The following is a 23,451-nucleotide window of genomic DNA, read 5'->3' on the forward strand; positions in this document are numbered from 1 at the left end:
TCATGTCTCTACCACATACTGGGCATGAGATATGCCCATTCAAAGTTTGCAATTTCAATCAGTTGCTATAGCGCCCCCCTTTGGCCAATTGATGTAATATTGCTCCATTGGCATCCTCCCATGACCCTCTACCACTGTGCCAAATTTCACATGGATTGACCAAGTCAGTGAGGAGAAAAACGTGGAACAGACACACACACAGATGCACACAGACAGAGTTTTCGTCATTATATAGTAAGATAAGAAAACAAAAATAACCCAAGTCAAACCAACAGAAAAGAAGTAGTAGCTAAGAACGCAGTATCTTGAGAACACCTCAAGGTAAGTTCCTCACATTTGGCACAAACGTCCACTTAGACTCAAAGATGTCAAAAGTCGAGATCACCATGATCTCACAAAACATGTTTTTGGCCATAACTCAAGATCGCTCTAGCTAATAATGACAAAATTCCACACAAATGTCCAACAGGATAAGATGATAAAGTGATGACGTTTAATATCCAAAAGGTCAAAGGTCAGCTTCACTGTGACATCATAATGTTCTGCAAAACACTTCACTGGCCATTATTCAACGCCATTACTCAGGAACAGAAGGGTAGACATTTGGTCAGTTTGGTGATTGTACAGATCGTCTGTGCTGCTGGGTTGAAGGTGTTGGAGCATCCATGTTTTCAGACATGGATGTAAACTGTAGGTGACAGGTTTGAGGAGGCATTCAACTGCAACTGCTTCTGATACTTTAAGTACATTTTCCTCATTATACTTACATACTTTTACTTCAGCAACAGTTTCAATGCAGGGCTTTTATTGGTAACAGAGTATTTTTTACAGTGTGGTGGTATTAGTGCTTTTATTTAAATAAAGGATCTGATTACTTCCTGCACCACTGGAGTCAGGTGTCACTCCTATGAAATGATGCCTTATAAGAACAACCAGGTGAGTGCATCTTTAACTACACACAAGTCAGTGTGTGTGTGTAGTTAAAGACAGGCCAAGAAATATTGCATTGCGGCGTCGCAGGGCTTTAAAATAAACTTATAATCCGTTTACACTGGGCTTACTGCGGTCTGTTATCCCACATAACGGGCTGCTCCTCATAATAAAACATGAGACAGTTTAAACAGGTCACACAGCAGCGACTCAGAGCTCATTGATCAACGCGGTTGTCACTCTTGTTTTCATCGAACTGCCCTTCAATAATCACATTGGTCGTTAGGGACGTCAGTGAAACCGTATCCCCGCTGTAATAGGGCCCTCACCTCACCTAGGCTTTCCGTTTGGAAACGCCTCCGCCAGGCACAATCTCGACACCCCATTGGTCGAACCGTCATCCATCGAACGATGTATGAAGATATCGCACTACGATTGGCTAAGTCCAACGTCAATCACACAGACAGCTCAAGCTGATTGGCTGGTGCTGTCGTCGCTCATCGCTCCATTGTCCGTGGATTGGTGCAGCAGCGCGGGCGGATTCCTCCAAGGGGCTTCGGTCTTCAAGGCTCACGGAGAGCGAATGTCGTCATGAGCGGTGGGTAGGAATTAAAACATTGGTGTTTATATTACATTCTACTTCGTAAAACATTATATTTGCATTGGACAGAAAAGCACTGGACATTATGCGGTACGAATGAGTGTGTTTTTAGGGGGAGCTCGGGCAGTTGTGTGAACCCAAAATAAGCAATGCACTTCCGGAAAAAGGGCTGCCTTTTTTCTGTAACGTTATCAAAGAGAGTTTGACTTGCTAGCTACGCGTTAGCTAGCCAAATATGCTAGTGTACGCTACGATCCTTTACTTGTTTCTCCCCTCCCCAGCTATTCCACCATACAGTACAGAGATGGTGCCAGCAGCGGCCCCGTCTTGGGGCGTTTATAAGTAGAAACTAAGCTGCACTCGGACCAAATCAGCTTAGGCTAGCTACCCCAGTAGTCAGTATTGCCTGTTAGCTAGCTAGCTAGCTAGCTACCGTTAGCTGGTTGTCCACAGCCAACCCACAGTATGTGTTTGATGGCGGCGCTGTTTTGAGGCCGCACTGTTTTTGTGCATTGTACTGTGTGCATTACTGGTAGAGGGGGAAGAAGTATTCAGATCTTTTGCTGAAGTAAAAGTAGTAATATCACAATGTATAAATACTCTATTACAAGTAAGAGTCCTGCATTAAAAATCTTACATAAGTAAAAGTACAGAAGTATTAGCATTAACATATGCTTATGCTGTCAAAAGTAAAATCACTCATTGTGCAGAATGGCTTATTTCAGAATAATACATATTATTTCACTGTATCGTTATCAGTGATGCAGTAATGTTGCAACTGTTGAAGATGGAGCTCATTTCAACCATTCTAAATACAGCTGGGTAGCCCAATCCATAGTAATTTATTAGTTACTTTCTATTTTGTATAAATAATCTGAATCTGCATACTTAATAAATGTAGTGCATGCAAAAGTATCCCTCTGAGATTTAGTGTTGTAGAAGTAGCATCAAGTGGAAATACTCAAGTAAAATACAAGTGCCTGAAAGTTGTACTTAAGTACAGTACTTGGGTAAATGTCCTCAGTTACATTCCACCACTGTATGTGATTAATATTGGCAGGGCTGAAAGACACACTTGCATAACTGGTGGTGGTTGTCCGATTGTATAAAGCAATGTTCATTGTTGTGGAGCTCTCTGCTTAGTTACTGCAGCAGCTCTTTAAATCACCTGTCTATGTTGGTATTGTGAGTACATTTACACAAGTACCGTGCTTATGTACACATTTGAAGTACTTAACTCAAGTATTTCCATTATATGCAGCTTCATTCTTTTGTTATTCTACATCTCAGAGGTAGATATTGTACTTTATACTCCACTACATTTATCTGACAGCTTTAGTTACTTTTCAGATTACATGTTTTTTCATCCTCTCCTGTCAGGTGATTTGATAAACTGAAGGATGAAGTGTGCCTTTATGTGTTGAGGAAATTCTCCTACTTATTCAGATAAATAAACTCTTTAAAACCCCTCTTGGATCAGCTGGAAAATGCATCGTCACAAAGCTGAAATCAGGGCTGTTTTTGTGACACCATGTGAAGATGACTTTGTAGAGCTGTGTGGTTCTCACATGACGGTGATGCTTAAAACATATCATAGAATATGATGCATTGCTTTTCATTAAACTAACCAACAGTTGAAATTAGCACAGCAGTAAGACACAGCATACACATAGATTAAATGGTAATATTAATCCAAACACACCATGTATAATAGTAAAAACACTAACAGGGCACTTCTTACTGTATATTGGATACTTTTTCTTTTCATATTTTAAGTAATTTTTTGCTGATAATTTTAAGGTTTTGAATGCAGGACTTGTGCTGTTAGTGGTGTATTTTCACAGTGTGGTATTCATACTTTTTAGGTAAAGGATCTGAATACTTCTTCCACCATTGCCAAAAATGTATCTTAGCCAAGAGAGATTAGTGCCTCAGCAGGCTGTGGTATCCCCGTGTGAAAGTTTTTTGGTTTGACTGTGTAGTTTTGGCACTGTGTTCCACAGATGCATTTATAGTACTTTCACCCACTGAGGCACGCAGCTCAACAGAGGAAACAGTTCCTGTTTCGTCTGCTGATCAGAAGCCACAACACAGAGTTTACTTTCTGTCAGGGTAAAGTTCGATGTTGACAGATGAGGTGGCAGAATTGGGCGGCTCATATTGTGGATAAGAGTCTTTTGTATTTTTGACACTTCCCTCATAACAAGCAGCTTTTGTTTTGTGAATTATTGACTGCAGTTGTAATGAAGCCCCAGTTTTTGGCCTTTCTTGTATTAGTTACATAGGACTATTACATTGGAGTCACAGAGTTGAGCATATGTTTTTCCAAAGAAGAAATACATGGCGATCTTCCACAGCCAGTCAAAGATGGAAAATTCTTCCCTGTGCAGGATAAAAAAAGACTATTTTTAAACTCTTTCCCACCAATTTCCTAATCCAAACAAACATGGTTGCTGGAAGTGACATGTCCCGGCGCAGTTTGCACAACCAAAAACTGTCAATGTTGCATTACCAGTTATATATCTGTATTGATGTTGCTTTATGTGTTCATATAAATAACATCCACATTTTTCTTGTGGTTTGCAAACTGAGCAAGGAGACATGTTATGTCCAACTCAATCTTTATATTTTTTATCCTGCAAACAATATTGATTTCATTCAGATTGTCAGAAGAGTCTGTGAGGATTCTAAAAATACTGTTAGAACAGCTGAAAATGGTGCTAGTTTATGTTGTGTTTTCTTTTTCTTTTCTAAATTGCAAGGTATTTATCTAAACAAAAAAGCAACATCTGCTGAGCTCTGCGACTCAAATGTAGAGGCAATACTCTGCTTCAGAGGCACAAACTGCACTACTTTATTGCTCATCAGTGCAGCCATGAAATCAGCATCTCTTGCAGTCAGAGCAGATCAGTGATGAATCAGTCCTCTCCTAGCAGCCTGTGCACTTCTCACTTGTGTTGCTGGTCGCCACAGCAGCGCTCTGTGGCTGTCATGTGGTTACGTGTCACCTGCTGTTTGATTTCAAGTGTTTGCCAGCTGACGTGCCTTGAGCTCAACTGTAATGTACTCAAATACTGCAAATATTAATATTTCAGTTTGTCTTACACGTCCATGAATGATGACAGATGTTGAGTTAAACCTGAATATCCGCCCCCAAAACACCACTGCTGCATAAAAAGCACAAATGAAAACACTTTAGGGAGGCTATAGACGACACAGACTGCCTCCATTTGAATTTGTCTTTTGCACTTTAATGTATTTCAGGGTATATGTTGTTTAAAAGCCCATGCTTGTGTTTTGTGTACAGGCTGTATTGCAGTTGAGGCAGTAATGACCAGTGGAATAGGACACTCAGTGTAAATCCTAAGTGTACCACTTCACTCAGAGCAGAGCAGTTTGACAGTAACAGCCTCAACCTATTTTGGCCATTAGGCAGCATTGCCTGCTACTCAAGATTTACCCTGCTCTTAAACTGTCGGGCAGCCTGCCCTAAATGTACTTATGCTGACTGTCCTAACAGAAATATAACATGCTCAATAAATTCGGTCTTTACCTCACACAGTGTTTTTGACTGCAGTCCAGTGGTGCATTTCTTCGCTTGGAGAGCATCTGAATTGTTGCCAGTAGCTTAATATTAGTTGGTCAGAGAATTTATACTTTTAAAACATAGCAGCTGTCATGGCCAGTCAGCTGACTCAATGAAAACCAGCGTATTGGCGTTTTATGAAAAGGATGTCAGTTACTTTATGTGACTTTTTGCAGAACATACAAATGCTGCATGTTTTGAAAATGTTTATAACAAACTTTGTCGTCTTTAATTTAAAAACAACACGGTCATTATCAAGATTGTCAGAATATTAATAAAACAAATCACATAAAAATAACCAAAATAATTAAAGCTGGCATACACAGTAGCACTTAATGTAATCAGAGGGAGCTGTAGATGTATTATATTTAAAATACTTTGATAGAAATGCTGTTTTAAAGGAGCATACTTTTATTTATACCAGTCTTAGCCTCATCCACTGCTTTGTGTTACTGTTGACTAGTGTCCAAAGCATGCTTTGATAGATTGTGAGTTATTTTTCCTACCTTCCAGACAGCTGTTGGCTATGATATGATAATTAACTTGAAAAAACTAGAGAGGTATTTGTGATAGATTTTCCACCCAGTGATAGTCAGGTACCTTCTATTTTTGCAGTTGAAACTGCAAATTTAAAAAAAAGTGCATTGAGTTGCCAAAATAATATAAGCTTAAAAGAAAGAAAGAAAACTGCTGTACTGTAACACACCTATTTTAAGAAACTCTCAAGTGTCTGTAAGTTGATTTTCCTCTTGAAGTGTAATAAATATTTGCAGACTGGGAAAATGCATTTAAATACACAAAAAAATATGCTAAGCTTTTGAAAATGGTTAGCAGCAAATGTATTTGTGACTTCTAAATAGGGCTTAAACATTATTGCTTTAAGAGATGTGAGTTATACTCCTCAATATTTGCACAATTAACATAACTAACAGCCTAATTTGTGTAACTGCTGATGTTTAATGTTCATATGGTGATTGCAGCGAGACATTGCCGAGCCTGTCTTTCTTAGATCTGTTTCTGTTTTGTAGGAGTGTCCTGTGATGTCCTTGAACAGCCTATCCACTGAAAATAGATGCTGCAGGCAGCCTGAATCTGACTCTGGTGTGTCTGTGTGTTTTCCAGAACAACAGGACAGTATGGCCACCACTGTTGCTGTCAGTCCCAGTGAATACCTTCAGCCCTCCACTGCTTCCACACAAGTGAGTAACAGCCAGATGTCATGTCTCTGACTGTCTGCACTTTGGTTGCACTGTTGCACTCGCCTGACGTCAGTATCTCTGTTAACCCATGATACATTCATGACGCTGCACACTGGAGGTACATTTTTGTGCCAGGATTGTGTTCAAGAAATGATTTTCCCATTTTAAATGAATGAACTTCTTTTTTAAACATGTTGCCCCCATCTGGTTGTAGATACACAGATACAGACAAATAGAGCTAAAAATTTGTCCCTGTTACTGTTGTATCCCGTAGCAGTAATATAATGTGAGTCTTTGTTTTAATCTGGACGTGTTGTGAGTTATTGTACATTGCTGCTTGTATTTATTTTACTTCTGGCTGTGCAATGAGTTTCCCCTTGAGCATAATAAAGTTTACCTTGACCTTGAGATGATGCAAGAGGTACATTAAGGGCTGCACAAGTAATCGAATATCAATCACGATCAAAATTTTGGCTTCCCACAGTCGAGTGAACATGATGTACTGCGATTTTGACATCTAAAATGCATGCTCCCCTGACAGAAAACCCTGCTGCATATCAGATCAAGTGCTTCCTAAACTAACAGCCAGCTTATGTTTGCACCCTGCAGCGGCAGCATGTGAGAAACTTTCCTGAGTGTTGCGGCTTCACACGGGCAAAATGAAAATCACTAGTTCTTTAGCCATCATCATCTGTTGTTTTGAAGCATTTCAGATTTAGGAGAGAACAAATGATATGCAAAGAGTGCACGACACTTGTGTCTGAGCTGCGAAGTAACACAACTAACTTGTTAAACCACCTGACACACCACAATCTGCAGTATGATGAATGCATGAAGGCCAAGAAGAATCACTTCGCAATGTCACCTTTGAATCTCTCGGCCAGTGTCAGCTAGGACATCCATGACAGTGATGCTGCAGCGCATCCCAGTTTCGGGGCCACTGCAAAAATAAATAAACAAAAGAAAATACAGCGGTGTATCCACAGTAGATGTACTGATATTAGGCGACGAAGAACCTTATTGAGTCTTATTTTGATAAATGCATTAGCAGGAATGTGGAACAGCATCAACAACATAGCTCAAAAGATAATTGTGATTATCATTTTGGCCATAATCCTGCAGCCCTAGCACAGTATATATAAAGATTTTTTTTCAGTACTGACAAATGGACCCCAGAGGCTTAAACGTTTTGCAGGTGGAACAACATCTTCACTTGTTTATTTTAGTGTCTTATCTCACCATATCTCTCTGGTAGTGCTAAACAGGTTTCTGCTCTGGCTGTTTTTAATGCAGACTTTGTTTGTTGTATCTTATTTGTTGTGTTTGTGTCCCTGCAGGACGCCCAGCCCTCTCCTCTGGCCCTCTTGGCTGCCACCTGTAGTAAAATCGGCCCTCCTGCTGCTCAGGCTCCTGTCACCTCTCCTCCAGCACAGCCGCAGCCTCGCAGGCTCCTCCCCATAAAGCCAGCTCCAATCGCCCCTGCTCCGCCCAAAAACCTGGGTTTCCTGTCAGCCAAGGGCAATGTGATCCAGCTGCCTGCCGGCCTGGGCTCCACGGCCCCTGGCAGCCCCATTGTGCTCACTATCCAGCAGAGCCCGGCTCGCACCAACACCTCGGCCCCCGCCAACATCCAGTACCAGATGGTGCCGCAGATCCAGGGGGCCCAGACTATCCAGGTGATGCCACAGGGAGGTCAGATCCAGCTCATACCAGGCACCAACCAAGCCATCATCACCACTCCTATGGCTGTACCGGCCCCTGCGGCCGCCACCACTCCAGTCACGCCGCAAAAAACCGTAGCCATCAAGCCCTCTCCCAAGTTGCGCAAGCCAAACAACTCTGCTGCAAACATGGTGCAGCTGCCCAGCGGGCTCACGCTGCCGCTCAATGTGGCGACCGGAGAGGTGGGCGGGACTCAGTTCGTCACAGAGACGGCAGCTGCACCTCCCACTCCAGGGAAGGGTCGACGAGGGAGAAAGAAGAAAGTGGTTCTTGCTGCTCAGCCTCCGCCTCCTCCACCTGCACAGGCTGCCTCCCCACCCCCAGAGCAGATGGAGACCATCCTGATAGAAGCTGGCGACAACATCATTCAGGTACATCTGGCAGAAAAGCTCTAAAAGCAACAGAATGGATTCCTTTTGATATATATATTGCATATACATATTCCACTGTGATGTTTTAACGGTCTTTACATGTTTGCAATGAACTCTGTGAGGTCCGTAGTGTCTGTAGTGACAGCTGAAGGTTTCTGGACAAGATACAGTAGGTCACTTGTATGGTTGCAAACACAAGGTTCAGACTAGACTTGGTAACACGTACAATATCTGTGATAAAATATTCAAAACTCCTGGTTAACTCATGAGCGAAGGAACATGAATTCCATCAACAATTTAATACTGATGGAGCTAATCAGCTTAGTTTTAACTCACCACGTCTGTGAGATTTAGTGGAAAGAAAGCGAATAAGTAGAACTCTGACATTAGATTCATTATTTTTTATTAGAACAAAAACACAAAGTTTGCTGACCGACATTCATTGTAACGTTAGCGGAGTGTTTATTTACTCTCTGGGTTACTTAAGTTTAAAAAAAAATACCCTGATGATTAGGCCGGGCAGGGGGTCACCTTAGGCCAGGCGGGCCACCTGGCTTACAGTACACTGGTGGAAACCCTGTGTCAATAAGTGTCATTAATGTCAGTATTGTATTGAATCACACTGCTCCAGATGTGAGCGTCAGCTGAAAGCCTCACACCTGAACCTCAAAGCATCACCTCTCCTGTCTCTGTATTTGCAGGCAGGTAACAACCTACTGATCGTGCAGAGTCCCGGGCAGCCAGCCATGGTGCAGCAGGTTCAGCTGGTCCAGTCCAAACCGGAGTCTCAGGTGGTTCAGATCCCCCAGCAGGCCTTGAAGGTTGTGCAGGCCGCCTCCGCCACGTTACCGCCCGTCCCACAGAGACAGTCGGTGCCCTCAAGCCTGCAGGTCTCCCAAACAGAGCCGTCACCAACACAGGTATGTTTTTAGACAGCTTTAACCCTGATTTCTGACTCTGTCATATGACATAAATAATTTGAAACTTGAGGAAATGCAGGAAATTAGCACAAGCTCCAGTCACACTGTGCAGTCCAGCTGAAATAAAACTTTGCATTTGTTTTGTCCCCCCCTCAGATCATCTTCAAAACTGCATCGGGTGAGTGGCAGTCCATTCAGCTCCAGGACCCGGTCTCCCCGACAACGACCCCCACCACTTCGGTCGTCACCACCACCACCTCGCCGCCGGCCGGCACCAAGAGGACGCCGGCGGGGGGACGGAAGGAACGGACTCTGGCAAAAATTGCTCCGGCGGGGGGAATGATACAGCTGAATACGTCGCAGCTCTCCTCAGCGACCCAGGCAGTGCAGACGATCAGCATCAATGGGGTCCAAGTTCAGGGAGTTCCTGTCACCATCACCAACGCAGGGGGTGAGCTGATGGTGGTTTATTTGTGTTTCCCAGTTTTCTGTTGGTTGTTTTTAACGAGAGTGGCCCAGGAATGTTTTCCTTCCTTTTAAGACGTCAAAGACAGAATTATTTTCTCTAGAAAATGGTAAAGAACACTAGAGACTGGGGCCAGGACAATTTGATAGTGGGCTAAAGTGAATGTACATATAATCTATTAACTCCAAAATGTAGATACACATTTGGAAATTGCAGCAGCTAAGTCACAGAAATCAGAAAACAAGAACATCACAAGGATCCACACAGAGGTGTATAAGAAAACTGAATAATAACAAGTTAACCAACAACTTAACTAAAACTAAAAACTTAATAAAAATAACAGTAAATATTTAGTGTTAAGTTGCCCATGAAGAATGTCATTCTAAAACTCAAACAACCCATTTTGGTAGTTTTTAATTAAAATTAGTTTGAAACATGATTTCAGTGAACGTTAAAAAAGGATGATGTTAATGGTATTATCCAGCCCGAGGGTACAATCAGCAGAAAATATCCACCATGAACATTAGATGCTTTGTGATGTTTGTTTTGATCCTCCTTGTTTAAAGGAAAAAATTGCCACATTTTATGTGGATGTCCTTCAGTGGTGGTGGTAAATGTTGTCATCTGAAACAATACATTTCTCAGTGCATGCTATACCGACCAAAAAACTGAGTTCTTCTGCTTACTGAGCCGTGCCTTCAGTGCCTACATGTAACAGGTTGCATTGCGCCCAAGGTTGGAGTTGGCGTTGGCAACAACATCCTACAAAAACTGCCCACGCTGAAATTCGTTGCCACAGAAATATTCAGTTTCTCTTTGCATCAGAGGGCAATTAAAGTGAAGGCACCACCAGTCAGTCTTCGCTCTTGGCAGCTCAAGTTCTGGAGGGTTCCCCGAAGGCTGTATCCCCTTGCGCAGCCACAGCCTCGGAGTCTCTTCGCTGCATTTTTTCGGCCATAACAATATGTTCTGGCTTGAATAAATACGACTGAATATCTCAGTCAGCTGAAACACTGTAAAACGTATCCTCATCCATAACATACTCATATCACGTCATATTATTGGGCTACGACACATGCGCAGTGAAATCTGGTCCGCACCTGCTGAAAGGCTCAATAGCAGGCGTACTATGATGGAACATGGCGGATGATTGGTTTGTTTAACTGAGGCTTCCACAGTCGCCTTTTAGACGGAATATAATTCATCCAAAACAAAAGTTATGAGTGAGAATTATAATTCTACAATTATTACAAAATGTCCATAATAAAAGAAAATAAACGAATGTTGTCTATGAAAATATTCTATTGTCTATTGGCCACCATCTGTTTGAATGTACCCAAAAATGTCTGTCAGGCCGAGTGCACCAAAGGAGTCTAAAAGGAGCGCACCAAGAGAGCACCTGAGCAGGCACCATCCCTTTATTTCTAGCGCCGTCTGCTGTAACTCACCAACATTGCAGCTCCAGCTACACTGTGCATATGTCATATCCCATAGCTCACAGCGGGTCGTAGGCTGTGTCTCGGCCTTCATTGAATAGCCTCGAAGAGAACAAGGAAGTTCTGTTTGTGAGAGGCATCTAGAACATGTCCCCAGTTACCCGGAGGCAGAAATCCAAGCTAAAATAGCTGAAATGACGGCGCTGAGTGCAGGAATTTTGCAGCTGCGATCTCAGCTTTCTCAGTCAATACAGCTTGTACTGAGGAATTTATTGCTTCAACTGACTACATTTACCATCAACAGTGAGTGGACATCTAAATAAAAGTAGGAAATATTCCCCTTAAGCACAACCGTTAACTCCAGATAATAACTCCCTCTATTCAGAACACATGTAAGTCTTTGCTTTCATGTGCTATTATGGTCATGTTACCATTAATCATTAATTAGGTTTTCAGTCCAATTTGACTCTTGGTGGTTCGCTGGTAGTCTAATTAGATTTTTAGAGGAGCTTGGCAGCCTCTGCGAGAGCCCTGCTGTGTGTCTCTTACAGTGTGTCTGTCTGTGTTTGTCAGGCCAGCAGCACCTCACGGTGCAGGCGATGCAGGGTGCTGGGCTCCAGCTGGCAGCAACGCCGAACCAGCCGGCCATCCAGGTAGACCAGACTCTCACTCTGGAGCTGCCCGGGCAGCCAGGAGAAAAGAAGCGACGTATGGCCTGCACCTGCCCCAACTGTAAAGACGCAGACAAGAGGTGAGTGTCGAGAGATGGACACGTATGTGCCAATAACTGGCCACGGTTTCTTCTGACTATTGCGCTGATTGAAGAATTAATTTAAGAGACAGGAACTGACTTAAAATTATAAGGCTGTGAGGGAAAGTGGAAGTAAGTATAATTGGACAGATTTTCAATTCATAGCTGAAATTCTCAATAAGCTACCTGCTGTTAGACCTTGGGAGAACTTTGTGTGAGAATGTAAAGCCTTTCCTTTCAGTAAATAGTGTCTGATAGAAATTTGCCCTTCAGATGGAGTCATGTCATCTGCTGTTAGTACAGTTGAAAATAATCATGTAATACAAATTTTATTCTTTGTGGATATTGTATGTACTTTGTAAATAATGTTTAGCTACTTAAAACCAAAAGTTTTTGCATGAACAGAAGAATTTGAAAGTTATTTTTTGCAAAATCAAATGGTGATAGCTGATAATTTAAATGCTCAGCTCTACCCTTGAAACCTGTGTGTCTCACTGTGTGTGTGTGTGTGTGTGTGTGTGTGTGTGTACACGTACATCCTGCAGGCCTGGGGAGGTGGGGAAGAGGAAGCACATCTGCCACGTCCCCGGCTGTGAGAAGACATTCAGGAAAACATCGCTGCTCAGAGCTCACGTCCGACTGCACACCGGCGAGAGGCCGTTCGTCTGCAACTGGGTCTTCTGCGGGAAACGTTTCACACGCAGCGACGAGCTGCAGCGGCACGCCAGGACGCACACAGGTCTGTATGCTGGAGACACACACGTAAACAAGCCTAACCCCAACAGGAAATGATGAATTGAAACAGTGAAACTGTAAGAACAAAAGCAGGGAAGGTGATATCAGCTCATCAGGGAAAGATCATATGACAGGCGGAGAATATTAAGAGGGGTCAGTGAATAAAATCAGATCAGTGATAAGACTCAGGTGTGGGGCACATATGAAGTTTGGCTTTACAGCATGCCTGAAATCACCATACTGTAAGATTTTTATTTAAATAATGGTATGTTTATCATGATATATATATATATATATATATATATATGTTATGATGTTGCTAAGTAAAAACTTGGATAAAAAATGTGTTGTTTGAAAAGATTTACCTGCACTGAATTTGCCATTAAAAACATAATCACTTCACTTTCTTTTTGTTTTTCCCTGCAGGAGACAAGCGCTTCGAGTGTAACCAGTGTCAGAAACGCTTCATGAGGAGCGACCACCTGACAAAGCATTACAAGACTCACATAAACACCAAGAACCTGTGAGCTGCCTGTATACTGAGTGTATACGCAGACAAACTCTCTGAAACTGAAGACTGTATCAGAGGAAGGAGGGGCAGAGGAGACGATACCAAGGGAGTGTCTGTGACTTATCCCGTTGTGGGAAATACTCCAAAAAAAGTCCCTATATCCCCTCTCACTCCTCTAGGACACTGTGTAGCGTGGTGTACAAAGAAATCCTTCCTGGTGGACTTCAAACTGATCCAGCAAATTTATTAATAATAGATTTTCTTTGTTTTTCTTCTCTGGTCTGAGCTGAGGCCAGAACCAGCTCCGACTGAACGCGTAAGATGACAAGATGGCGAGGCTCCAGACGCAGATGCTTAACTCTGCGTGCTTATTTATGAACTTCTCTTTGGCGACACAGAATTATTCAGATGCCAACACCAACACCACAGGACTCCGGTCACAGTTTCCCTCTGTTTTATTTTGTTTTTCTTCCCCCAAATCCTGCCTGTTTTTTACTTGTTTGTTGTGGAACATTGGGAGCTCACAGAAATAAGTTTTCAAGCACCAAAAAGGAGAAAATTCAACACCATTGTTTTACAGATTTAACATGAATTTATTTTACCTCAGTGGAATGGTAATTTTGTTTTAAGCTACTTGTGTTTCAGCAGGAGTTTTTTGTTTATTTAAAACCTTTATACCCCCCAAAAAGTTGGGGACCATTACATAAAAGCTCCCCTTACAAGGCTTTTGAAAACCTTTAGAAGTTTACATTGGCAATTTTTTTAAGTGTGTATATGCATACTAATATACATAATATTAATAATGATAATAAACTATTTATAACATATTTCCATACAACTGTTAAAATTTGATTTATGAAGCAGAAAAACTTGATATTAAAAAAAAGAAAAAAGAAATGAGACTGGAAGCTTAAAGTTTTATAGCCAAAATACATAGACGATGTTAAAAGAACATTTTATTACGTTTGCTTTGAGGGCACTGAAATCAGGCTGAGCTCCTCCAGCAGAGCGGTCCAAGACTTGGCATCTCTGATGGCAAAGTTTTACATGCAGTCACTTTGCTGCCAAGACCTCAGAGGAAAAACCTCAGGCTGAGCTCAGGCTTGGAAAAGGGTTTGATAAGCAGTTCAGGGGCCAGAAGTCACTGTGCCTTAAAAGTTTCCACTCAAATTTTAAAATCGGTTTCCAAAAAAACGAGCAAAAAAAAGAAAAGCTGCAGAGATTTAAGTTACATAGTGATATCTTGGTGAAGATCTTGTCTCCTGCTGTAAAATAATATACATACAGTCATCTAAATGCAACAACATGAAGGTATGGACAAACTTCAAGGTCAGCAATTGGTACTAACTGAAACGTTTTGCCTGAAATATAGTTGGTTTAAACAAAGAGAAGTACGACTGACTGTCAAACTTCGAAACAAATGTCACACTTCAACTTGGTAAAGCTTAGCAAGGTTTCAAATATTGTTTTGTGTCTGGTTAATGGCTCATTATGGAGACAGTTTTGATCATCATTAAGAAAAATTGGACATTCTTAAAGGCCATTGTGGGGCTCCTATCATGATTAGGCACAAGTGCAAACATATATGTGGAGAATGATAGAGGACCCAGGATTGATCCTTGTGGAACACCAGATTTGACTGCTAATTTTTCTGGGTGATCGTACAGTGTGTTGTGATCAATCATGTCAAAGGCTGTGAATGGTTCAAGGTGAAACAGGATGTCACCTTTTGTCAGCTGCAAGGAGGAAGGTGTTAGTACCATCTTAGATGTTTGGAGGATGTTAATACCTGACTGACATTCTTCAGAAATGCTCATTGAAGCTGTGGAGGAAACTCTGTTAAGTAACTTCACTTTTTCTGTTTAGGCTTGACAGTTAAATCTCCAGTATCAATGAGTCATGTTTCATAAAGACGATGCGACGTTTGTGGCACACTGCATTAATAACCTGTTCAGTAACCCAATGTTCAAGGAGAGTGATGATTTCACCCAAGAATTTATGTATACTACCTAAAATTCTCTACTTTTTTAGAGAAGTACTGCAAAAATGTTTCATCTTTCTGGAGAACTTTCCTGTGTTGTCAAAGGGCGTCAGGTTGATTGGTCAGAGGTCTGTCGAGTCTCCAGGTGCTAAGAATTTAATGCAGTGAAATATTAGTGATCACCCCGGTGAGAAACCCCTCTTTTCCCTCTGAGAGCCAAACCAGGTCGCTACATAATTGGTTATCCATCTTGGATACCACAACAGGTATGCTTACATCTAGGGCTGGGTATCGAACTTTGATACTTTCAGTGCTGTGTCCTTAGCACTGAGTGTCGAAGCCGTCAACCAAATTAGAATATTTGGCCTGTAGTTCCTTTATCACATAATTCCTGATTTAAATCAAAACTTTGTTTTAGACAGTATTCTGTTCAGTTCTTGAATGGCTGCGTGTGTTTAGACATTTAATTTTAACATCAACTTAACCTCTCCTCTTATTAACCCAAAAAGGTTTTTACCTGAAAGTTTTGAGTTTTCATTATGGCGCATATTTTTGAAAACCATGTTTATACCTCTCAGAATAAGGTGTCAGAAAAAGTATGATACCCAGCCCTACTTACACTGTGTGTACTAATAAATAAGTAACTAAATTCCAGGGTAACTCTGCTATTCTGTTTTACTCATGGTATAATTTTAATTTGATGATTTGTAGCCTATGCATTGCTGAATATATATATAAATATATATGTGTGTATATATATATATATATATATATATATATATATGATCAGATTTCCAATTATTTGGCCTGACTTGACAATCACGTCCCGAGATGAAAAGAAAAAAAATCTTTCTCAGGCCTTTGATCAGTTTCTTTGTACATTATTTTTCAGCTATGTGATAGCTTTAATTCTGAATTAACACTTGAGAAGTTTTTGTTGATATACAGATGACCAGCGTTAGGCCTACTGTACAGTATTCACACAAGTTACTTAAATACCTTTCGCTTTACAGAAGACATTGTTGCTCATATCGTTTTTTGATATAATGATTTACTGACCTTTCGCTAACATGTCATCAGTAAGGGCGTAGTCTGAACTTGTACGGGAGTTCCTTTTATTTAAATAAAAACACCGACATTTTGTTAAAAGTCAGCTTTTTGGTCAAGTTAGCATGGTGCCATCAGACAGCAGGTAGCGGCTTCACCTCTGTGTTGGGTTTTCACTGTGGCGTGTTCTAATACTGTGACATACATGTTTAATGGATGGTGCTGCCTTGCTTAACATCCAACGACAACTTTGACCAAAAAGCTAAAGTCAGATTTATTTTTAAAGCACTTTGAACCAGTTTTCTTCACAGTGCTTCACAGGGGCGACAGATAAACGTAAAGCTTACATGTAGGTGGCCAATATTTGGTGTATTTTTTCAAGAATGTGTCTGAAGACATGCGATGCCATTGGGGACGGATAGAAAGAGCCTGCTCATATTTATGTTTGTATTTCATGTCTGAATATGTAAATACAGTGTGTGTCTGGTAGACACGGTAAATGTAGGATATTAAAACACAAAAGTTAAGCCGCCTAGTGTTGTGGTTGGCGTGGCCGGCCCTGAAGGAAATGGACTTTGTACAGTGTGTAAGGAATAAAATATAATGTGACATTGTATAGCTTCATTCCTGCTTTGTATAAGACTTCTAGATCTTTTTTCTATTGAATTAAAGATGCCTTAGACAGCTGCACCCAGTATTTAAAGATGTTCTTTTTCTGTCTAATTCCAGGTAACAACATTTGTAAAATTCCTTTTGTGTTTTTAACTTATGTTACATGCTAATGTAATGTGCACTGATTTAAAATCCCAGGTTCTAAAATTTGTAAATTTAATCACTGTAATTAAATATAATGCGATTTTCCAAATTTAGATGTTTCTATTTCAGTTAATTAAATGCTTCTCCTTCTCCAAAGCCTATATGTCATATAATGTTCTGCAGCCAGTTGTTGTGTTTATACGGAGAAACCAGAGAACCAGCAATTCATTTTTTAACTTGTGTAAAGGTGCTAAAACATAATGTTTGCTCCTTTTCTACAGTCACCCCCTTAAATAAAGAACTCAAACCATTTTTGCTGCTTCTTTTATTTTCTCCTGCGCCTATTTTAGGATGAATTATTGGTTTAAAAAGAACACCTTAATTTAGTAGATGCTTTATTTAGTCCTTAGTCTTTTTATGCTTTTATGTAAAAAGAAAAAAAGAAACTAACAAAAAACATGTCAGACTTTGTCTGATATAGAACAATGAAATCCTGGATTTATTTTTTGTCATTGTCTCTGCAGTTCATGCAGTTTATCGACCTTCATTATAGGCTAACGGAGACTCATTAAAATAAATTAGGAAATACAAAGCTAAGGAACTAGAAGATGTTATCATACAGACATGGATGGATTATTGAATGGGCCAATCGGCACAGGCGCAGGGGCCTCAAGTGTCAGGGGCCCCCCCTGGCCTTCACCTGCAAAATGTTGCTCTGAACTCCTTTTTGAAACAACTTCAACTCAAACATGTCACCGCCGCTTTTTTTCCCCTCTTGCCCAATCAGATGATTTGGGAGGCGGGCCTTCTGCGGTGGTCACAACAACAAGTTTACAGTTGCTAAACAACGGAGGAGGAACTGGTGGTAGTGGTTGCTGGATACCCAGAGCTATATGAGTCTACAAACTGCAGGTACCACAATCTCAATGGATAACAGCAGGCGTGGAAGCAGATAAGTGCAGTACTTGAAACATCCATCATGGAGGAGAAGCTCCTGGACCAACTGGTGGTACTCCCCGTGATCCAGCCTCTTTATTAGGGTCTCATGTACCCACACAGATCTCTGTTTATCTGCTGACAGCCTCACCCTCAACCAGAGCTACAGACAGTACCCTCTGCCTCAACATGGCAGCAACTACACACTGATTACTGCGAAATAAATAAAACTGAAATTAAGGGCATCATAAAGAATGTGGTGAAAGAGACATGCTGGTTTTCTTGAGAGGCCACTATGTTTGAATAATTGTTGTTATATTGTGGATTTTTGTATTATATGTTGTATTTGTTGCATTTTAAATGTGTTTTGATTGGCTGCTACCTCGGCCAGGTCTCTCTTGTAAAAGAGGTTTTCAATCTCAATGGGACTTCCTGGTTAAATAAAGGGTTAAATAAAAAATATTGTATAAACAAATACGTGAAAAAAAAAGGTAGATTAATTACATGGAAAGGTTAGGGTAAGGCAGGTGGGGTGGTTGCCTTACAACTTTAAAAAGGCACAGCATGACTTTGTTACTGAAATTGAAATACCCCAACAACAAACAAACATGCTTAACACTTTCTGTGTGATCAGCGCCTTTGTCGCACACTATGTGTCCAAAATACAGCTATTTAAAGTTGAATGTCTCTCCTAAGCCAAAATAAAAAAATACAGAAGTCCCTCCCCCTCTTTGCACCACTCCCTCCCGCCTCACAAGTAACGAACAGTCCCTACTAGCCTGCAGCACTGAAATGGGCCATTCTGCATAATGAGTTTCTTGTATCGGTTTATTGGTACTGTCACTTTTACTCAAGGTAAATATCTGAATTATTTCGCTGCTTCGATTTTGGTCATGAAATTATTTCCGCATGGGACATTTATTGTGAAAAGCTTTTGCCTACGTCATCAGAAATCGACAGAAGCATTTCCCGCTAGCTTGATGGAAGCCGGCAGTATTAAAGGTTGCTTATCTTAGTTATATTGCATTAATGGTGTTATTCAGTTATATCCAACACCGTTTACGTCGTTAGTGTTCTAGTTATGTAATAACTGTGTAAACGCGACAGCGCCGTTAAAACCGCGTGATGCTGCGTGAGCTAAGCTAGTTAGCTAGCCTCATTTGTTTACATCAGTAGATCCAGCTGGTTACTTTCAGTCAGGTAACACCCAGATCTCTGCGCCTGTTTAGCAAGTTTTTTCTGCTCCGTGGTTGGTTTAGGATCAGTGCCAAAACACATATTTGATTGAAAATTATCAACAAATACTAAGTGAAGTGTGTTTGATTTGTTGTCTTAGTTTGTAACCCTGTCTTCTTCTTGGAAAGTGTTAAATGTTGATGGTGTGTTGTGTGTGCAGGCCATCCATTTTAGTTAGCTGAACTCTCCTGACTACTGTACAGGGAAAGAAACGGTCTCAGACAAACAGACCATTTGGGGAAAATCTATTTAAATGTGTAAACAGATGTAACACACTCTGGCCAAAGTCCAAAGAAGAAAAATCACAACAAGACATTTCCTCATCAGTCACATGCTGTTTATCCACTGCATAAGAAGCAAGAGTGCTTAAGAGATGTTATTAAAAAAGAAATGGTCAACCAAAGCTAATTTGTCAGTGGTGGAAGAAGTATTCAGATCTCTAACTTGAATGAAATTAACAATACTACAGTGTTAAAATACCCTTCTCCAAATTACTTTAGTAAAACTGCAGAAATATTAGCATCAAAATATACTAATAGTACAAAAAGTCATAGTACTCATTGTGCAGAATGGCTCATTTCAGAACAGTGTATATCATATTATTGGATTACAATCATCAATGCATTAATGTGTTCATCACTTTAACGTTGAAGCTGGTAAATGTCAGGCTCATGTTTCACTATACATATATATACTGCTGTGTAGTATTAAAGTCTTATCTTTATCATAATTTTTTTGTATGTTATATTTTGTATTATTGATCTGGATCTGCACAGTAGCTAGCACCTAAGGTTATCAAATAAATGTAGTGGAATAAAAAGTACATTTTTTGCCTCTGAGATGTGAAGTAGAAGTATGAAGTAACATAAAATGGAAATACTTATACTTGAATAAATGTACTTATGTACTTAATGTACTTCCTACCATTGGAATTTATTCCCTTTTATATTGTCAGTTAAAGTATATAGTATAACAAGTGGTGTTTTCAAGCACCTGAAGGCGATAAATAGTGAACAGGGCGGGGTGTCTTCTCAATGCCAATGCCAACATACCCTAAGGGGACATGAATTTGATCAGACTTCTTTACGATCATACAGTACTTCAGTTTCCAGCACTCTGGAGCAAAAGTATTGTTATTTAATACTCAGCCCTAAACCTGAGACTTGTACATGGTGCTTCAGTATGCAACCCTTTCCTACGCACTGTAACTCACATCTTGGGCTTTAAGGCAGACACCTCTGGCAGATCTCGCTGTTTTGCTCATTTCTCTTTGTCACTTGCAGTCAGTAACTCATATTGTTTTCTTCTCTTCAGACATTTTCTAGAATGACGACAGTCTAACAGGAGGAGGGATGAGGGTCTTTGGGCCAGCAGAGCTGGTCGCAGGCCTCTGTCATACAGACGAGCAGAATCCGTTCCCTGTGTGGCAGAATGGACACATCAGCCCCTGTTTTAACCAACTCGTCCTTGGAGCCTTGCCTCATGCAGGGATGGCCATTTTCAGTGCCTGCTACCTTGGCATGCCAAGGTCAGTCGGATACCTGTCAACAAAACTTAACTCTGTACTTAACACTGTTTATTCATGCATTAGAAAGAATACAGTTATTTCATAGAGTGTAACACCATCCGCATGCGGAGTTTATTAACATCAATAAAATGTCCGCAGAATTGAACAGACACTGTAGGTCAGTTTGTAAAGGCAACGACTAAATGCTTTGGAAATATGTTGCATTTTCATACATTAACAACATTTCTATTTATATACATTAGATGTGATCAGGGACACAAAAAGCACAGGGGAGAAACCTATAAGTAGAGAAAAATCCTTAAAAATGACATAACCTGACTCCAATGCACATAATGGAGGCTGAAAATTTAAATTGCTAAACCCTCGTGCACCTCCTGAACCGTTACGCTGTGTTAGAACAAAGCAATGTAAGAAAAAGAGCATTGCATGTGTGCTTATCTTATTGATTGAGTAAAAATTTTAAGATATTTTTTGGGTGTCCCATGGGCATCCACAACAGGAGTGTCCAAACTTTTTTAATGGGGTCCATACTAGATAATGTGGAAAGACAAGACAAGACAAGAAAAGACAAGCCGCAGGCCGATTAAGATCAGTCCACGGGCCACGGTTGGCGCCTGGGCCAGACTTTGCACATGCCTGACTTACAAGATGTCAATGGCAGATGCATTGCCCTTCGTTAAATGAGGAACATAGATTATTACCATTTTGATAATGGAATGTAAGACAATAATTACGTCCCATAATGTGGAGCCTTTTTACAGCGACTGTGGAAAAACATGGCTCTGAGCGGGAACTGGTTCTAAAATAGTACAAATCTTGAGTATGAGTACTGAATGTCATCAGTGTCCTATAAATGCTTGTCAGTAAAGAAAGAAGCTCTCCAGTTAATTACCCCTCATATTAAAAAATAAACTAATGTTGAGATGTTTTACGTTAAGCTATGATTACATCTATTCCGTGAGAGAGAGGGTTCTCTAAACTTTGGTTTTACAAATGGAAAGGTAAATTTATCAATCTAGAAATTAGCTATTCGCATTTTTACGATAATGGTGTCTGTTATTTTGTCAGTATTGGTCTCAAAAAATCATTTCATATCATGCATCTGTGGCATTTTCAGTAATAATGTTTCTGCTTTGTAGATGCGGCCTCCTCCATACGTCTCCTCCCTGCGGTTGGACACTCAGGTGGGTGTCTGCTCTGCTGGCAGCGCTGCTCTTCGCTGCAGATGTCGTCGTGGTGAGTCTCCTGCAGCAGGCGGACTTGTACCTGGACGTCCTGGCTGACAGCTGTGCCATCCTGGCCTGGCTGGTCCACTTCAGTGCCATCACGGTGCTCCAGAGGACAGCGTTTCGGAGAACCAGAGGTCCTCTGCTGCTTCTCCTGCTGGTCCTTCTGTCTGTCCCAAACCTAGTTATCACCTTGATGATTTACTGCGACAATCAGGAATATTTGAGCCTCACAGAACCTCTTGAATTGGCACGTTTTGTGCTTGCCTCAGCCCGGACGCTCCCCCTACTGGTTTATCTTCTAGCATTTGTATTTCCCTGCATCAGTGATGCTGGGTACACTTTGTATGTCAACAGTGTGGATGGATCAGCACTCATCCCAGAGAGCACACAGCCAGATACGGGTGAGATGGTGGCCGAGGACGGGAGCAGCTGCATCTCTCGGCTCTTCTACTTGTGGTTGACCCCTCTCCTCAGACGAGGGCAGCGAATGGAGCTGGACAGACCAGCTGATGTTTATCATCTACCTCGGAAACTTCGGACCTCTGTGGTTTGTCGATACTTCCACCAGTGCTGGGAAGCCTGCCGACGAGGGGCAGCAGTCAGTAACAGGCAGGATCAGTGGCCAATGCCGGTCAGCAGAAACCTCCTGAGTGGCACTTGGAGTTCACACTACCAGGAGCAACCACCGGAGCTGGAGGGTGATGTGAGACTGCTCAGGGTGCTGCACAAGGCGTTTGGGTTGCGTTACTATATCCTGGGTGTGCTGAAGGTGACGGTCAACATGCTGGGCTTTGCGGGTCCTCTGCTCCTCAGCAGTCTGGTGAACTTTATGGAGGACAAAGAAGCTCCAGTCAGCTGGGGTGCCTGGTGCGCTCTGGGGCTCTTTACCACCACCCTGCTCACTTCCTTCCTCCAAAACATCTTCATCTTTGAGGTCTCCAAGGTGGCGCTGTCAGTGCGCGCCACTCTTGTGTCGGCCATTTACAGCAAAGCCCTGCAGGTCAGCGGCAGCAGCCTGGCCGGCTTCGCTCTGGGAGAGGTGGTGAACTTAATGAGCACAGACACTGACCGTGTGGTCAACTTCTTCAACAGTTTCCATGAGCTGTGGAGCTTGCCCTTCCGGTTTAGCATCACCCTCTACCTGCTGTACCTGCAGGTGGGCGTGGCTTTCCTTGGAGGGCTGGGCGTGGCTCTGCTGCTGGTGCCGTTCAACAAGTTCCTCGCTTCCCGTATCCTTAGCAACAACCAGCACATGCTCAGGCACAAGGACAGTCGTGTTAAGGTGAGATTCTTGTTCTCTACAAGCTCTGTAGTAGGAAAAGTAAATGTAGTTTTGGACGTGATGGTGAGCAACAGTTGAATAAGAAAAATAGAAATCAGCAGTCACAGGTGAAAGAAAATGAAAGCTCAGCATCAAAATGTGTGCAGATTTAAACAGGACCAGGTTCCTCTTTCACTGTCAGGTGCACTATAATACCTGTAACAAGCTGGAGTTATCTGAAGATAAGCT

The 23,451-nt window shown here is 41.5% G+C and overlaps 2 protein-coding genes across 8 annotated transcripts in view; both read left to right on the plus strand.

Annotated features, from left to right (window-relative positions):
- The first annotated feature begins 1,447 nt into the window (after window positions 1-1,447).
- On the plus strand, window positions 1,448-17,162 carry sp2 (sp2 transcription factor). Of its 4 annotated transcripts, none has more exons than XM_050044487.1 (8): window positions 1,448-1,528; window positions 6,146-6,316; window positions 7,654-8,409; window positions 9,111-9,329; window positions 9,486-9,780; window positions 11,805-11,982; window positions 12,528-12,721; window positions 13,144-17,162. In XM_050044487.1, exons 2-8 carry the CDS (start codon window positions 6,158-6,160, stop codon window positions 13,242-13,244), a joined length of 1,902 nt encoding a protein of 633 aa, XP_049900444.1. In that variant the 5' UTR covers window positions 1,448-1,528; window positions 6,146-6,157; the 3' UTR covers window positions 13,245-17,162. The 4 variants fall into 4 exon arrangements, with proteins under 4 accessions (XP_049900444.1, XP_049900446.1, XP_049900445.1 ...); XM_050044489.1 differs by having other exon boundaries at window positions 1,464-1,528; window positions 6,240-6,316; XM_050044488.1 differs by having other exon boundaries at window positions 1,496-1,621.
- A 1,548-nt stretch (window positions 17,163-18,710) lies between these two features.
- abcc10 (ATP-binding cassette, sub-family C (CFTR/MRP), member 10) overlaps window positions 18,711-23,451 on the plus strand; it is a 36,336-nt gene continuing 31,595 nt past the window's right edge. For 2 of the 4 annotated variants that reach the window (XR_007569909.1, XM_050043935.1), the window contains exons 1-3: window positions 18,891-18,950; window positions 20,499-20,712; window positions 21,852-23,223. Coding sequence is in view for 3 of the 4 variants with exons in the window: in XM_050043935.1 (XP_049899892.1) it covers window positions 20,537-20,712; window positions 21,852-23,223 (1,548 nt within the window). In the remaining variant the exon portion in view is untranslated. Of the gene's footprint in view, window positions 18,804-18,890; window positions 18,951-18,993; window positions 19,149-20,498; window positions 20,713-21,851; window positions 23,224-23,451 lie in introns of those variants that run through there. The other 2 variants (XM_050043936.1, XM_050043937.1) reach the window with 2 other exon arrangements.

Source organism: Epinephelus moara, chromosome 5 (assembly GCF_006386435.1).
Source record: "Epinephelus moara isolate mb chromosome 5, YSFRI_EMoa_1.0, whole genome shotgun sequence".
Taxonomy (NCBI): Eukaryota; Metazoa; Chordata; class Actinopteri; order Perciformes; family Serranidae; genus Epinephelus; species Epinephelus moara.